Here is an 18,299-nt window from a genome sequence, read left to right on the forward strand (position 1 = left end):
TCTTTTACACAAAATGCATATTTCATTCATATCATTAACAAAACCAAAGGAAAATGATGTTTATACCAAGGACAAAAATTAAGCACAACATATACCTTTTTATAACTAGTGCATAATTCGCCAAGAAAATGTTTAGAATAGAGCTTACCACCTCATCAGCACTTTTGTTTTCTTTGCTTTGCCGCTGGTTCTCATCCATACCTGTATGAATGATATTTAGTAAGGGTGAAAGGATTGGTATTTTCTTAGCAAAGATAGTTGCAGAGAGTTTCTCCACTAATATACAGATCGCCAAATGCTCACAATGAATGCCAACAAGACCAAGTTCTTGCTAACACATGTAGGAGCAATAATTGCTAATAGTTGGCAATAGTCTGTATTGAATTAAGTATTCATTTCTGCATGAATTAGTGTTTATTTCATTTTAATGTTTGTGACACATAGCTGAAAAAGTATGGATAATGTGGTAACATATAACATACATATTATTATCATATTCCTTATAATTTGGTACAGGGGACTTTACTCTAAATTGATCAAAATAAAGAAAGTGGCATATGTCAGCCACTGATTTAAATAGCAAAGCACTAATTATTAAGTGAAGAGCAATTTTGCTGCAATTCTGTCCCTTCTGGGTGAGCAAAGAGAATGATCTAATATATTGTAACCCAACTGTTATTTGTTGGAGAGGATTGGGAGACAGCACCCTATCCTTTATGAAAGAGACCAGATCTTCATCATACGAGTTAGCAGTTTGTGAGTAAACCTCCCAGGATATGTGATATTTGACATCAACCATACCAGAGGTTGAATTTTTGCGTAGTCCCATACATTTACAATGAATACATGTCTTCCACTGTATCCATAATAGCCATCATTGTAGGCACAATGAGATGGAGAAAATCACACATTTTTGGGCATTGAAACACCGAGATCTGCCCTGTTTTTCAATTATGTAACATCTAGTTTTACATGTCCCACGCAAAATAAAAAAATCAGCCCTCGACACTGAAGGATTCAATGAATCCAAGTTAGTAGTTACTCGCACGCTTCGCCATGCTGTCACATGAAATCTACAGTATTAAGCCCAAAACTTGAACGTGATCTTAGAAGAATGGTTGTAATATTTGAATTTAACAAAATACTAGCATAAAATGCAACCGAAACCTTACCTTCCTTTAGTAGTTCCGACAAAAAAGCACAACTTCGATCACCAGCGCACTCCAAACCAATAAGGGAAGCTACGAGGCAATGTCAAATTCTCGTCTTCCTAACCTTTCCAACGTATCGAAGAAAATTTCACTGATACTTCGCGCTTAAAAACGCAACAAGAATATTAATCTTTCAACAATCCGAAGTGTCCCAAAAGGCATCAAGGATAAGCCCATGAAACAAGAATAGCCCATGAAATTCTCAAACTTCGAGCGCGGAAAACTTAACGAGTCTCACAATTTTGCATTGCATCCCTTCCCTAGTTGGGAAGTGACACGCAAAAGACACGTTCACAACGCACTTTGATTGGAAGAAATAAAACCGCATTCTATTGGTTATTAGGTGTGAGGACATAACTACAACGGAAGACACAACTGCAACGCTACAGTTGTACCAGCATTAGATTCCATCCACCAAAACCACCTCGGTCGAGAGGGACTGAGATGGAATATTTAATGACTTGCAAAACAGAACCGAAGATTCTCGGAAATCCGCAAGTGATGTAGCCGAACATCAAAAGCTGTAAATCCCATGATTCTTGAGGAACAAACAGAAACAGCATAGCGAGAATTTTAAGTCGCGAACCATTGATGGTAGACATGCAGATAATTTAGGATACGTAAATTCTGTTAATGAGGCGCTTAAACTTATTGCGGAATTTGAAACAGGATTGACGACGAAGTTTTCTTTCTTTAAAGCTGTCAAAGGTTTCGGGAACATATATTTATATATATTTGATAAAGCTCTTTAGCATTACAAAGCTTTGCTATCGCTATTGTGCATTCTCACTAGTTTGTCTAGTTCAAGTCCTCTGGCATGGCTTGGATGATACCACAATCGTGGAATCATTCGGGTTAATTTAATGCTTACACCTCCTTCCTCGGACAGAAGTCACAAAATACTGGGGGAAGATGCATGAGATATTTAAGGAGCAAAAATTCGTTTTTTACTGGTGTGCCTTTCCTAATTTTGGGAAGGAAAGTGTTCAATTGTCAGCACGGCATAGATTGAACAGCTGGAGAGAAAAGGAAACGAAAAGATACAGAAGAAGTACTGTATATAATAATTTCTTTTTATCCTCAACCTTTGTGTTTCTTGTGTTTGTGTTTGTGTTTCTTTGTGTTTCGGCACAACATTCATATGTACCCTTACTTTCTCTTCGCCGCGATTCACCATCCTAAATCGTCCCCGACTTTCTCTGTGCGACCTCGTAGCTCAGTCGGCAGAGTAACGGTAGATCTAATCCGGAGGTCGTGGGTTCGATTCCCACCGAGGTCAAAAGATTTTTTCTTTGCCTCGTGTGGTTCCCTGTTTCCCTTTATTAGGGCTAACGCCCTGTGGGTTATTCATGGGTTTAAATAGCACTTTAATTTACACTTCAGAGTTAATTTTCTGTTTCACCATTTCTGTCAACTATGGCTTGCTAATTTGAAAGGTCAAATACATGAATGGGTCATATGACATTGATCTCAGAATACTTTTATGACAAACGTGATAACAGTTCAATCTTGGCTAAATTGAAGATGGTTTAGAAGTTAACAATTGTAAGAACTTTTCACTAACATATGCTGCTGACAAAGGAGAAAATATATGCAATTCTGCATTTTTTGCATTCTATCAAGCAATCATATGTTTGCTCCTTATCACGCTATGACACTTCCGTTTTGTCACATTCCAAAAAATAACTTGAGAAATACACTGTCACTTATCTTACACTGTTATATTTACCTATTACAGAAGGCTGGAAACAAAGATTTTGTTTTCAAGAAAATAAGATTTCTTGTCCAAGACACAAGGAAGTTTGACTGCGAAGCACAGATAAAAATGCGAGAAATTTTATTTTTTTCAGAGAACAAGGTAGTTCTACTCATGTATAAACAGAACAAATGCGATTTAATAAATCAGATATGCGGCGTGACTCCTTTTCTTCCATCCCCACTCAAAACAAGCAAACACACCTATAGAGGTTCCAGTCTGGTCTGCAAATGAAAAGGAGGAAGGTGATCACTGCAAAATTAAGCATTAGGGTTCTTATTTATAACATATTGATTATTGTATACTGATATCTAGAAATTAAGGTTGCAAGTAGCAGCCAGCTGAGTTATAGTTTTAGTTTTATCAAGTCCATTACTTTGTTAAATTTAGAGTAACCTTGACTTGAGAGAGGAAAATTGAGGAGCTGTAATATACTAATCATCAATTAGGGACCACAAAGAAAAATTTATTTATAGAGACTTTTGAAGGAGAGGGGTAAGACTTGTGACAAGCTGGCAGACATATAGATAAACTTTACTGCTAAATGGGTTACAATACAAAGTGCTCAGTATTTGGATCAGCTATGGCTCAACTTAAACTTTGCTTTAGCTTCAAGTTTAATCCTTTGTGGTTTCCTTTCTCTGTGTTTATTTTTCAAGTTATGTACACAGAAGAACACAAAAATGACAAGGAATGCTTTTGAATATCAAGAGGCTGGAATAAGCAAGAAACCAAAACTGAATTTTAAACAGTACAAAGTTAATTTGATCTTCCAATGTTATTTAATTTTAACCATAGAATTTGCTATTTAAATTTATCCCCTCCATTTTTCTGGGTATTGTGAGCAAAAACAAACAATTATCACAAAATGCATGGTATACAATGGTTTGATTCACCAATTTGGCAAAGGCCTTTCACTGTCTATCCATACAAAGGGAAATAGTTTGTAAACTGTAAGACATTCTGCATGTTGAGTGTATACTTATTCATCCATGTGAAATTAAAGGTTACTTGAAATAAATGTGAAAGATTTATAGGATTTTCAGACCCCTGATAACAATTACTAATGTGCTGATTTGTTGTACTTAAAGGTTATGATTTTGGCGGAAATAGTGGAAGAAATTTCTGGACCTGGAATTTTGTTGCAAATGTTTGTTTAAATCAGTTTAAGTCAGTTAAAAACTCTCCTGTTTCAAGATTACATGATTACCACACCAGAACCTTTTGTATTCTATATTATGCACCATGTTATGATTATGGTTTCAATAATAAAAGGTGCTGACTCAAGAACTTTCCAAAATATCTCTACATACAAAGAAATAGATTGTGGTTATGTACTCCAAATAGCAGGTCACATCAGTCTTCTGTAAGGAAGTAGCAGAAATTTCTGTGGTGGTTTTGGTGGATGGAGAGAAACATCCACCAAAACCACTTTATTCTATGTGTTAAGAGTTATGATAATCATTATGAACGTTTGGTCGGTCAGCAATTGTGCACCATAAAAAATAATTAGCCAGAGCACTAACTGCTAATTAGTGGTATAAATCTTTTGTCTCCCTGAACATCTAACAATGGCTATAGATAAAATTTAAAAAATATATTGTTGATGGTTTTGGTTAAAGTTTTGGTGGATGTTCCCTAATGACATCCACCAAAACTACGTAACATCTAAGCACCTTTTAAATACGTGAAATATCTGCATAAAATTGCGTAAAATGTTTTATAATACTACAATCGAACAATAAATTAATACTTACCATTTCTTTAGTGAAAAGTTTTGACGCAATTTCCCAAACAAATAATACACTTGGGTCATCGGGATAAGTCGGCATGTTGTCGTAGCTTCGTAATTTTTTTCCATCATTCCATCTCAGTCCCTCTCGACCAAGGTGGTTTTGGTGGATGGAATCTAATGCTGACCTCAGAGAAGAATTCGAAAGGGAAGAAGCGAAAATGGAAACCAGTAGAATTGGACGATCCTTCGTTCTTTGCGGGCGAAATGGATGGATTTATGTCCCTTGAAGTCATGGAAGATTATCATCCAGAAGAGCTAGCAGGAATTGGTGCAGGTGGACCAGCTCAGAAGAAGAAAATAAAAGAATGGCCGCTGTAGGAGGTGAATTGCTTAAAGTGCTTTAAAACATACCGCATAGTTAAATTTAGAAGATACAAATGTAAGATTCACTTCAAGCACGTGGTGAAATTACCCTTGTATTTTACGAGAAATTGGGAAAAATTATCTTTTTAAATTATTTTGTTTATTTATTTTTTATCATAACTTATCTTTAATTATTAAATGTTGAGGGTTGTCCAATACATCCAAATTGGGTTGAGTCGTTCACAAATCGACCAACCAGAAGTTAATTAGTGGTTAAGTCATCTTGTGATACTGGAAATCTGAATAAACCGTGCCTCTTAAGGTGGAAATGTCTTACCACAAGTCGATTTTCAAGACGCTTAATAATAATCCTCAACCTGACTCAAATGAAATGACTTGTCTCCTGAGTCAGATTAGGTGTATTGGACATGAGAATCAAAACTAAGATAACTGCCAGTCATACCTTAAATGAAAAAAGAAACAAACAAACAAAAAGAAAACAACAACAACACTCACCACAAGAACTACATGGAAATACAGGAATTGATCGAAATCATTTTGAGAGCAGTTTGTCCTAAATTTTTTGAAGACAGCAGACTGCATTGTCCCAAGGGCTCATGCATTTTTTCAGTCTTTACCCATACATGCACAATTATGTATATCTAAGAACAGAAGCTTCTTTTTGGTTTTCTCTAGAAGTTTGGCTCACGGGGGAAAAAAAAAAAGCTACATAGTATTGTCTTCTGATTTAAATCTTCAGGATAATCTGGAACAAACAGTTACCACACCATCCACACAACTTGAAAAAGCTCAAAGAATGACCAACTCACTCAGTTTTCACCTGGCCTGTCTAAATTCTTTAATCTCTGCCTTTGTTGCCTTTGTAACATATTTAGTGTCGCTGATGGACAAAGTTGGGCTGCAGAAGAACAGTTGTAAAATTATCGATGTCACTAACAAGAGAGGAACCGTAGAAACCCTGACGGAAGCAAAGATTTCATGTGCAATTGAAGAGAAGGTTTGTAATAGTTGAGCTGACAAGGAAGCGAAACACTTCAAGATCCAGGATACACTTTTTATTACTTTTTATTATTGTTTTGAGCCAAATGCATCTACATGTACACCGCACTGTCTAGGAACATGATCCACGGAGCCACAGAGGTGTACCAAGTGAAATCGAAGGAGAACTACGAAACATACAGTTGTTGTAAAAATCACCTCATTAAGATTTATTTTGAATTTTCTTTCAAGGACCTATATCTCTACTATTTCCTTTCCCGGTACCCAGGCCGTACTTTGGTTTTCTCCAACACCGTGGACTGTGTGAGGAGACTGAGCTCTTTGTTTAGGCTACTGGACTTTGACCCGTGGGTTCTTCACGCCAGCATGCAACAAAGGCAAAGATTAAAGAATTTAGACAGGTTGGGTGAAAACTGATTGAAATGGAAAATACAAAAAACAATGAAACAAACGAAACAAACAAAAAGAAGAATAAAAACCAAGAACAAAAAAAACCACGAAACAAAGGAAAAAAAACAGCAAAACAGATCAAAGCAACAATTAGGAACCTAATTTTGTAGATAACGTGCTTTTTCCTGTTGCATCTTTCACGTTCTTTATTCTGCAACTTGCTTTGCGCAAAACACGATGCGACACGCGTGTTATGTGGCCTTGGATCAGAATCATCATGATCTTATTACTATGTTTTTTTTTTCATCAAAACAGTGAGTTTAGTTTACGACCTGACTGACCTATTAAACCAATCCTGATTGACAATGGAATTTCCTTTATATATAGACTATAACTGGATCGCCTTGACTGATTAAAACCCGCCCCTCTCCCCCCTCAGAGAATATTTAAAGCTGGATAGGACTTATTTTACACCAGCATGAAATTTTGGCTGATTTTTTTTCTTGCCTGTTAGATTTAAGCAAAGTGCGAGTGGCTTACTTCTGGCTACAGATGTGGCCGCGAGAGGTTTGGACATACCAGCTGTTGAGCATGTAATTCACTATCAAGTCCCGAAGGACCCTGATGTAAGTACGTGTAAGTATGTGTGTACGGTTGGTTAGCTTGTGCAGTTGGTTAGCTTGTGCAGTTGGTTAGCCTGTGCGGCAGGCGGGAACGGGAGCGATTGCTTTTTGGCGGCAGTGCTTTCATTCTCTGCGAAACTCTATCTTGACAAAAGGCTTTGAGAGGCACGCTGCTTCAACCGACCATGCGTTGACCAAGGTGTGGGCTACAAGTCTCAACTGTAAGAGAAGCTCAACCAGAATGTGGATAGCAAAGTTCGAACGCCGTTGACGCCCGAACTCTTTCTCTAAATTTATTTTATTGTATCTCTTTACTTCTTTTTAAAACTTCATTTTCTACGTTTTTGTTTTGTTTCCAATTTGAGTTAATGTGTGAGGTTCACCTACCGAAATCAAAACATAATTCATTTCAGTTAATGATTTTTGATTTAGAAAAAAATTGACTCTGTTCTCCAAATGCAGTTTATATGGAAGGATCAGTTTGTTATCGTTTATCGTCCTCAGTTGTATGTCGTTTAATAATGAACTGTTGTGTAATGATTTAACCACAATGTAAGTATTAACTTTAGCGCAACCATCTCATGTGATCCTGCGTTCCTAAATTCTTTCTCTGTGTTCGTTAACAGCTTTACATTCACTGCAGTGGACGGACAGCTAGAGCGAGCAGGGAAGGTCTGAGTGTCGTTCTTGTTGGCCCGGAAGAAATGGGATCATACAAGAAAATTATGAAGGCACTTAATGGAGGTGATGTGTCTTTATTATCTCCAACGTATCTCTTTAACAGTTAAACTATAAAAGTTTATTTGGAAATACCCCTCAGTTTAAGGTGCCATTCGTCTAAATTTCCTTTTTAATTAGATAAATCTTTACGCCTTAACGTTAGTATGCATATTCTCCATGCATACTGTTCTCTATATATTTCTTAAGGTGTTGACATGGAGATTTCGTCAAACAATCAAGAGCTTCTTTAGTTGATGATCAGCTCCCCTATTCTCGTGACTTTAAAGAGAACCTGCAGTTTTAAAACAAATACTGGTAAAAGGGCTCAAAATATATCAACTCAAGATATCTGGTCCTTAAAACCATACCTGTAACCTTGTTAATTTTATTTTCCGCTTTCAAAACTGGCCTTCACGGCAAGTTCGAACTACCCGCGTTCGCCATCTTGTTAGGTACGCAAGGCATTTTGGGTTGATGACGTGTAATGGTTGCTCCGTTCATTCGTAGTTGGGTTATCCTACCTAATGCGAGTACGGATAGCTTTGTTAACAGGAGAATGATTGGATACCCATTTGATAACAAGGTTAGAGGTTAATTTTAAGTACCCAATATCTTATGTTTGATACATTTATAACCTTTTTAAAAATATTTACTTGGGGGTGACAGTCGTTCGGAGAAGTTGGAGGCTGGTCACTCTTATGGATCACATGGTTAAGAAAATTTGTCATGGCACGAAGATGATACCCCTCTAGTTGATAAATATTTCTTTTAGCTGCAACCAATATTTTAGGAGGAAAAGGTACATCGCAATCGACTCTAGGAGTTTACTGAGCCCGACGACAATTTAACCCTTTACACCCTTAAAAATCAGTTTGCATTTTCTCCACACCATTTTCCATGAATTTTCTATGGAACTAACAAAGAGAATTTGTTTAACAATCAAGAGTTTCTTTAGATGGTCGTTCCCTTTATTCTCGTGACCTTTATGTTTGATTCAGGAGTGATGCTGTCAGAAGAAACTAGATGCCAGTCATTAATAGGCGTTTAAGGGTTAACTTACAGTCTCTCGTGTCGTTCGTTTGTTTGTTTCATTTTTTTGTTCATATTTGTTTTCTTGATTTTATTCTTTTTAAAATTTTGTGCTGCAGGAAACGAGCTAGACTCCTTTCCAGTTGATGTGTCTTTTATGTCCTCCATTAGGAAAAGAATTTCTTTCGCCAAGCAAATTGACAAAGAAGAACACAAGTAGGTGAAGATGAAAAAAAAAAACAAAGAAAGGAAAAGAGAAATATGGCAATTATCTTTTGGGTAGCCCTTTGTGTTTTTGTTTGTTTGTCTTTTCGCGTAAGAAAAAGGCCCAAATTGATAATCGAGCTCGACAGCTCAGCATTTTTCGCACAAAGAATTGTTTACGCAGTTACGGATGTTCTCTCCTTCATTCTCAATTCCTTCCAACCCTCCCCCCCTCCCCTCCCTTTCTCTTTGTCTAAACTCCCCCTTTAATGAAAGCCATCGAACCATATTCACAGATTTAGGCGCAAAAAGTCAAGTAATGACTGGATACTTGCCTCTGCCAAAGCCATGGACATTGAAGTTGACGAAGATTTGTATCTTTTTCGATGAGATGATTCATTCATTTACATGCACATTCTTCGCTCCTGTGTGCTATCACAAGGTCTGGGACTAACTAGACTACCAGCCTCAACATCAGTCTTAGGTGGTTTGGGCTTGAATGCATTTATTGTCAGAAAACATTTCAACGGAACGGGCGGAACTGGTGTTCTGGAACTTTACTGTCTTGAAGGTTTGATGTCACATTTTATACACTGTCCTGTTCAGTTTATTTTCCTTAAAAGAGTTTTTTACAGACTGGAATATCTCGGAGATCAGGGAGAAAGGAAAGAGCGACAAGTAAAGCTGAAGCAATTGAAAGGTAATCAACCTTTAGTTAAGGCAGACAATGGTTGTACTGACAGTCCCACCAAAAATAATGGATCTTACAGGCTGATAATATCTTAGTGCAATCAAAATAGGTTACATTTGGCTTGTAGTAGTAGGGTGGGGTGAGGATTATTGTTCCCATGGTTCTTACGTTTGAGTTCTATGTGAAAGGAAAGCATGAAAAGATAGTGAACAGTCTTGATTTCCAGCCTTGTGTGGGTTAGCGTTAGCTTAGCCTGAGTCGAGTGCTCCTTTCATTTATTGGTAAATTTTTTTATAGAATCTATATCTGTGCCGTTTTATTTTACAGCGGAACTTACTGGTTTGCTGAAGACACCTCTGATTCCTGCTGGTTTTAGTGGAAAGTACCCGACTAAAACTGGATCCCTTATAATGCCAGGGATCAAAGGTATTAAGTGAATAGAGAAACAAGAGTATTTTGAGGGACAAAATGATGTGTTGCTAAACACATCGTTTTGTGATCTTTAGTGAGAGTATTATTAGTGATTTAACAGAGCTAGTGTCAACTGAGGCTCCTTTTATTTTGTTTTGTTTGTTTGTTTGTTTGTTTGTTTGTCTTTCATCTTCTCTTTTCCTGCTGCCATCCTCTGGTTTTCTGGTCCACATGTTTTTTTTAATGAGATAACTGCTTTTTTCCATTCCTAGTCATGTGCCAATTTTTTAAATGTTCGTCTTATTTCGGTATTCACAGCCGACACGAATTTAGAAGATAATGAAAAAGTGGCTGTTGAAGATGTAAGAAGAAAGAAAAGAAACAAGAAAAGCAAAACGTAACTTGCATTCTTCAAACGAGGTCGACAACTGATCGTGAAAGAAGAAGGGAGATTAAAAACACGAAATGGAGAAAGATTCTTACTTGTAACAACTGGACTGGAAGAGAAAGAGTTGATTTGAGCAAGGTTGACCAGTCAGTGGCAGAATAAACTAAAACCTCGTCTCAAAGTCTTTGACCCCGATGCTATATGGATACAATGTAACTTGAAGCAATGGCGTTCTTTAATCTTCGGGACACCACCCTTCAGACTCGCGGTAAAATACGACTGGATAAAGCAACTAGTCACAGTCTGACAACACATGTCCACTTTGCGCATTTTCTTGATTTATGACTTGAATTGATTTACGGATTTTTTTGTTCTTTACTCAGTGGCCCGAATTTAGTTAGTTAGGGTTGTTTCAGTCACATATTGCCGTTGGTCATATGAAGGTTTCAAGAATGGGTCGGAAAGGAGCTGAAAACGCTGTTTTAAAGGGAAATTATTTTTCACATGCTTGACAAATGTTGTCCACAAGCCTTTCGCTTGTTCATATATATAAAAATAAAACATTTTTAAAAAAAATGTAGATGTGTAGTAAGCAGGAGATTCAGTGGCGTTACTTGAGGAGACGTGAAGAATAACCCTTTTCTAATAAATAAGTCATTTACTGAGAACTCACTCCAAGTCTCGTTCACACTAAACTTCCCTTGAATCTTTGCCGTTTAGTTTATGCGTGAATGTTTTTTTGCTATCAATGCAATGAGAATATGTTACTATGTAAGTGTGAGCTATTTCTCTTCGAACGCAATTTGCATTGTCATGGTAAAGTGCATCTTTTCGTTCTGTTTTGTTTTGTTTCTTTTGGAGGCTCTACTTCCTCCATTCTGTCGAGTGCGGGCCAGGTCTCATTTCCCAAACAGTTACCGGGTAGCGCGAAGGTTTTTTAGGACATGTTTAACAAACGGCATCCGAAAAGAAGAGAAAAGTGCGAAAATGAGAGGCAACTAGATCTCTACACAATTCTTCATTTTAACACTTGCACATCAAGGCGGTAAAAATCTACACTTTCTATCATAATAATTATATTTTTGTATTATACCATCATGCGAGCCAAATGCTGCATGAAGACAAAAAAGGTTAAGTCAACCCTTGATTTAGTGGATCACGTTCTGCAGAGTCGTAATCCATCGATATGAATTCAATTAATTTGGTCTGCAGGTAGCTAGACTTGTAATGAGCTTGCAAATGTCACAACTTGAATATAGTAAAACCTATGAAAAGTTAACAATAATCCTCACACAGAACTTGTAAACTGGTATTATAACATAGCTAGTAAATTTGTCTAATCAAATTCAATTGCGCGAGCGTGCTTCATATTCCTATTGTGCACGCTTATGACGTCAGCAAACAAATCCCTCGCGAAAAAAATTTTCCATCAGGTTGAAAATGTTAAAGAAATTGGTTCATACATCAGCTGTGCGTTCATCGAGATATGAAACACTTGGGAAGTTTGGAGAGCACCCAAGAAGCTAGAGTTGTTCTCGGCTACGCCTCGAGTAACTCTTACGCATCTTTCGTGCTCTCCAAACTTTCCGCGCGCTTCGTATCTCGATGAACGCACGCTGATGTATGAACCAATTGTTTAATGTTCTCTTACTTGGACAATCGGGTCTCTTATAGGCAGTTTAGTTACACTTCTTCATTATTCTTGCTAGCAAATAAGATTCTCGATAAAGGTTAAGTTATCATTCTCTTAAATGCGGCACGGAATTTCTTCTTAAGGTATATCAGGAGCCACGGGTTAACAACTATGTTTACATGTCCACATCAATAGCATAACAGCACAAAATTATATGGCAACGATTCACGCGCACTGAAGTCAATGGCCAAAATCATATGATACGCATGCGCTGGAAGCCAGCAAAGTGCAAAGGCAACAACGACAGCGATCGACCGTAACTTGACGCTTGGTAGCATGGGCCCGAGTTGTTGCGCGATTGTTGATGGCAATGGCAGTTTGTCCCTTTGCAGTGTGTGACAGACGTGTCCATAGAGACTGCACATGGTAACTCGGGGCAACAAGTAGATGGTGACTACGATGTAAAGAAAGATACCTCTCAAAGCTGCTTGAGTCTCGCCAAACTGACTAAACTTTAATTCTATCCTGGAGTTCTTAACTTTGATTGTGATCAGCCATGGAGTCATCAGACACATTGAGGTGATCCAAATTGTGGGAACCAAGATCTTTCTGTTCCCAAAGCGAGGGAAAGTTTTCATGGGAAGACAATTCCGAAGAAGAAGTCTAAAGCCACGGCTGTTAGAGAGAAGAGGAACGCTGTGACCGCCACGAAGAAAACAAACATGATGAGCTTGGCAAGGAGTTCACCAATTGTTCCATCGATCCACAGATTGTCTGAAATGATGAGTTCCATCGACTGAGGCATGACAACAGCTGTTACGAGCAGGTCGGCCACAGCGAGGTTGACTTACATGAAGCTTGTTAATCTTCTTGTTTCTGGCCTCTTGTACAGAATATAGATCACCAAAATGTTTCCAACTAAGGCCATTGAAATGATTGCAGTGTATAAGATGGCCAAGGTGAGTTTAATTCTTGATGGATACGAGAATGGAGGCTGCACCGTGGAGCCTGAAAGAGAATGAAGTGCCATGGTTAAAGCAAAAATAGAGGAAATAGGTCTGCAACGCGCGTGTACACAGAAAGGCGACATAGATAGTGACAGCATGCAATAATAATTATCGGAAAAACATCCATTAAACCCAGGCTTTCTCCATCATTGAAGAGTGCATCACTTCTGTCACAAGGGGATATGCACTTAATTGATGGAAAATGTCAAAGCTGTTTGTGCTGTGCGTTTTTCACAAGTATTGCAGCAGCAACAATGGTAGCTTTAGCTATTTTTAGGACACTTTCAGGCGCCATTTGTGAAGGTGGCTTTCCTACCGTTATCAGCGTGCGAGGACGTCAACATTTTTGGATCTGTAGCTTCCTGGTCTCTACTGTTTGAAGAAGTCAGCATAAAATATCTGAATACTTGGTTGACGGGATAAGCTCAGCTCTAAAAAAGCTGAGTCTTTATTTCACGCAACGTTGTGTTCTTTGAATATTGGATCTGCCAGGAAAAAAGTGAATTTGTCAAAATTACAAAAATCTATATGTTTAGCACAAAACGGCGCAGTTCAGCCAGCTTGCTTAACAGCCTCTTTCATTTTCTTTTTTGTTGTTGTTTGTTTTTGTCTTGTTTTGTTTTTGTTGTTTTTTATTGGTGAAAAATGTGCTGCACTTCTTTTCAGAACTAAAATTGTGTCAATCGGTTATTTCGATCATGAGGGGAAAAATCTGAGATTCGAGCTCAGTTAAAGAAATGAAAATGGAAAATAAAAACTTAGCTAAGAAACCTTACTCCTAGGGAAGGCATTTGCCACCCAAATTATCGAATGATGGAAGCGCAAATTTTGTGTCAACCTTTTTTTCGTTATTTAAGCCATTTTGAAGGATGGTTTCGGCTGATTTATCGCATAACGAGAGAAATAGATTATGAAAATCACCTGGGCAATAAATTAAAAAATAATCAAATTGACAAATAAAACACAATGCTTTAGCTTCCCTTGTGTTATTGAAAACCCAGTTTGACGTTGTGAAATTCGTTCCTAAAAGGGAAAACTAAGATTTGTAACTGCTTCCGCTGAAGCTAAGTGTTACCGCTTCCGAGAAAAGCTGCGAAATATTTTCTGGTTCGGTTGACGATCCATGATTAGTTCTTTTTAGACAGAAAATTATAGTTAGCGTTTCAGTTCAAGATAAGACCCCGTGTGATCAAGATCGTTTTTGAATAGAAGACAAGTTAGACTGTAATCCTCGATAAAGTAATCAAGACCCGCGAACGTTGGTAAGCAATAACTTGTTTTGTGATTATGTTATCTAGCTCGTAGTCGTTCCACAAAGCGAAATTTATCGCTCGTTTTTACCTTTCTTTTGGTTCCTTTAACTGCCACGCGCTGGTTTCCAAAATCGAGATTATTCTTAAGCTATGATGACAATACTTAGGTGATTTCTTAACGTAATAATTTCAGTTGACCGCTTTGATATAATAATGCCCCAAGGAATAGGAAAAGGAATAAAGAAAGAAAAGATCCTATTTGGTTTGGTGTTTATCGCATGCGCGTGTATCAACCCGGGAATCGAAATTGCAACTCTTGAAAAGAAACATGTACAAGATTGACTAAAGAAAAAATGAGAAAGTGGTTTTCCACCTTCAAATTAAAGATATATTGATTCAATTATAATCCCGTAGATGCAAGAGTTCGCATTCCACGTTTACATCTCGTCCCTTCGGCTGCTAACATGGCTAAAGCATGATCACTTAATTACAAAGACGTTTGTCCGTGGGGGCTTTAAATAACAAAAAGAATCTCAAAAAGACGCCGTGTATTTCCAGCCAGAGGACAATCATGAAAGAATAGTAGCCAAAAGACAAAAAGTTTTAAGAAATTACAGGTTCAAACACGAGTTGAAAATGACTTTTCTTTTTTATTTTTACGCGAACAGAGGAGGTTGAAACATTAGGGAAAAAATGGTGGGGCAAGCAGTCATACCTGGCAACTTCAAGAGAAGATATAAGAGAAGCCCATACGATTCTGGCGTCTTGATTTACTAATTCACTGTTATCACGTGTACACTATCGACTGCTGATGTCTAAACTCGAAGTAGTTAAAAATTATCAGTCACGCTCAAAAGAGTATAATTTCAACTGATGCTGATATCGCACACTTCCTCCGAATAAGAAAAGATTCTCCGTCTTCGAAAATTTGCTCAAAACATCAGGAATAACAACGAAGGTTCTCAGCTGCTTGAAGATACCGCTGACTAGCATGCGTTTTATCGCCAGTTGTGAGAACGTCGTCCCCAGGTTCCAGACCTCGCCAATTCTTCCCTTCCCTCCCCACACCTGGACTGTTCACTTAATCCCCTTGAAGAAACTCTTCTACAGCCAGTGCTGAAGAGTTTTAACACTTTTTTTATCATAATGAGGGGCTAGAAAATAGACGAACAAGAACACCGCTTTTTTTTAGCTGGCATAGTATTATATCAGTGGAAAGATAAATCGGGGGGATATATGCCATGGTCAGTCAATCTGGATTGAAACACTTCAGCAATACAGTGGATCAGAACATTGATAACAGAGGCATTTACAACTTATCCTTCTGTTGCATCTTGAAATTATCGATTCAGTTAAAAAAATGTTGTTTCCTCGAGCGCTGGTGTATTTTATAACTGCAAAACATCGACAAATCCTAACTGACTCCTTTGTTATCGTGATGACAAACTCGAAGGTTCCCCTAGACAAACACGCAGTTCTAAACAGACCCATAAAGCATGCGTCAAAGATGCGACCAGCTATAGCTTCGTCCGTAATTGTGAAAAGTTGAGAATGTGGATATCTCATTTAGTGATATACATGAAGATGCTATTTCATAGATGCAGCCATCGCCTAAGTCTGATGACGTCATCCAAAAGCTTAATGAGGATACGGAATGGTTTCAATCTAAACTGACTAGATAATCAATAAATAGTCATAAGATAAGCCTCTAATATTTTTATTGCAGATGTTAAGTAGAGTGTTTTACATTATCTTAAATACAACTTATTGTGTTTGGATAGCGTATAAATTAAACGCTCATACGTGCTCTCATTTCGTCCAGTTTTTAAAAAAAGCATTCCATTTACCAAAGTAAAATTGTTTCCGTCTACCCCAGCATGAACCCTTTACAAGGCGTTTTTTTTTTCTCATACGAATCGAAAACACTTAAGAAAATATTAATTTGAATTAACTCACACTCTATTAAGACTGTTCTCTCCGTTTATGACAAAAGCATTTGATACTAGCAGCAAAATGGTAAATGTCAATAACAATGTTCTCGCTTGTTTTCAAATATAGGTAACTTGATAGTTAAACAAATCACTAGAAGTGATGCAATATGTAATTTAAAGAAGATACTTCGTTAAGTGATAAGTGCTAGTTAATACCTCACCACTAATTCATTACCAAACTACAAAATTTTTTACCAAATTTCATATCGCCGTTAGGAGATCTCTTAATAGGTCTGCCTCAAAATGAAAAGCTCACCAAGTACAGCTATCGGCATAAACGAGCCGTTTTTCGAGTACGTTGTTTTTTGTTTCTTTCTTTGTTTCTCTTCTGATTTAATCGATTACGGAAGTTTAATTCATATCTATCCAAATTTTGTTATTCTGAAACCGATTAAATTATTTATTATTGGCATCTTTTAAGAATCAATTAATTGGGTTTGTGCTTTTATTATTATCATTTTGTTAATCAAGGACAAAGCTTTCACATATTCTTCTAATATTAATATTGAGAGAAATTTAACTAAAACAAACCTACACTTAGTTTAGCACCGAGAGGTGACGATTATTTACCCTAACGACGGTCACTGGCACTTCTTCCCAATCCCTTAGCTGAGGCCTTCTTTGCAACTTCCTCACTTGGTTCTGCATCTTCATCTCCGAGATCTTCAACCTTCTTTGCAACTTCCTCACTTGGTTCTGCATCTTCATCTCCGAGATCTTCAACCCTGGAGTATTTTGCCTTGTCATAAGCGCCCATGTCAAGAAGTTCCAAATATGTCTGAAAAGGAAGTTACAAATGAGAGTTTCACATTAGCCACACAGCGTTAAAATACAGTAAAGTCGTGCTGAAAAGTGCGATCACTTCCCCGGCGTACTGAGAATCTCTGTGGTTTAAAGTCGCGGATATACTAAGCGAGTTTCTTATTTCCTCTCTGAAAATAGTGAAGTTGCAAGTAGGTGAATAGAACTGAGCCGATTCATGCCCTGGGGACGATCACAACCGACGTAGATATCAGAAGCAGCCAACAAGTTGAATTACTCGTGAATAGCCTTACGGGCTGCAAAATGTCTCTCGCCAGGAGTATGAAAGGTCTCAGCTGAAGCTTTCATAGAGCGAATGGAAATAAAACCAATGCTAGCAAATATTGCTTCCAACATATGGGGGCAAGGTAAGAAGTTTGAAAAGTTGTATAGTCTTTAAAATGCATAAAATATTGGGAATTTGTCAATTCTAGAGACAAACCTCTTCACGAATGTATTTGTCCATTCTTTGTCGCAGGTTTTCAAAAGGAGGACGGAAGTCAGGATTTCGATTCCAGCACCTTTTCATTATATCATACCTGAAATTTAAAAACGATGATCTACTCTTAACTACTTACTAATGGACTATGCGAAGAATAACAATAAGGTCCTCCTACAGGAAACTGTTATTTGGTATAGGCAATAGTTTTTTAAGGATTTTAAGGTTTTTCTAAGGATTTTTTTTTGGGAAGTCGAACATATCTGCACTACTTCACTCGCTCTAATGTTTTTTAAATACATTTTGATGTCATAATTGTCTACGCCGTATCTCAGCTGAATGCGGTATGCTCCTGGTTGACATTCACGTAACAGAAAGCTTCTGATTGTAACCCAATTGTTTTATTGCAAAGATTTCAGCAATGAGAGCGCTAAATGTGTTGTCTTCGATCTAAGGTTATTTTTAGGAACACGATGGTATCATACTAGAAAAGTGCGACTCACAGTTTGTTGTCAACATGATCGGGCTTTGGCATCTGATATCCCTTTGTGACCTCTGCAATCACCATGGCTTCTGACCATCTGTCGTACGGAATTCCTCCTGTCAATGCATAGGGACGAGTGTATGTCACATT

At 37.6% G+C, this 18,299-nt stretch overlaps 2 protein-coding genes, 1 long non-coding RNA gene and 1 pseudogene across 3 annotated transcripts in view; 1 reads left to right on the forward strand and 3 right to left on the reverse strand.

Moving 5' to 3' along the window:
* Nucleotides 1-3,031: 3,031 nt before the first annotated feature.
* Nucleotides 3,032-4,893, reverse strand: LOC149045535 (uncharacterized). Its single transcript, XR_016187270.1, has 2 exons — nucleotides 4,725-4,893; nucleotides 3,032-3,191 (listed from the first exon to the last, which is right to left on the reverse strand). It is a non-coding gene; the product is annotated as an uncharacterized LOC149045535 (long non-coding RNA).
* A 3,137-nt stretch (nucleotides 4,894-8,030) lies between these two features.
* LOC149045536 (uncharacterized) lies at nucleotides 8,031-11,210 on the forward strand. The gene is made up of 3 exons (XM_089208226.1): nucleotides 8,031-9,751; nucleotides 10,070-10,168; nucleotides 10,472-11,210. The coding sequence occupies exons 1-3, from the start codon at nucleotides 9,460-9,462 to the stop codon at nucleotides 10,552-10,554; spliced, it is 474 nt and encodes a 157-aa protein (XP_089064352.1). The 5' UTR covers nucleotides 8,031-9,459; the 3' UTR covers nucleotides 10,555-11,210.
* An 897-nt stretch (nucleotides 11,211-12,107) lies between these two features.
* On the reverse strand, nucleotides 12,108-13,204 carry LOC149045537 (QRFP-like peptide receptor; annotated as a pseudogene).
* A 2,942-nt stretch (nucleotides 13,205-16,146) lies between these two features.
* Nucleotides 16,147-18,299, reverse strand: part of LOC149045538 (fibroblast growth factor receptor 3-like) — a 20,300-nt gene continuing 18,147 nt past the window's right edge. The window contains exons 19-21 of the mRNA XM_089205914.1: nucleotides 18,169-18,265; nucleotides 17,669-17,765; nucleotides 16,147-17,203 (exon numbers count right to left, since the gene is read on the reverse strand). Of these exons, the coding sequence (XP_089062040.1) occupies nucleotides 16,997-17,203; nucleotides 17,669-17,765; nucleotides 18,169-18,265 (401 nt within the window). The 3' untranslated portion in view covers nucleotides 16,147-16,996. The remainder of the gene's footprint in view (nucleotides 17,204-17,668; nucleotides 17,766-18,168; nucleotides 18,266-18,299) is intronic.

Source organism: Pocillopora damicornis, chromosome 5 (assembly GCF_964200805.1).
Source record: "Pocillopora damicornis chromosome 5, jaPocDami1.2, whole genome shotgun sequence".
Classification (NCBI taxonomy): Eukaryota; Metazoa; Cnidaria; class Anthozoa; order Scleractinia; family Pocilloporidae; genus Pocillopora; species Pocillopora damicornis.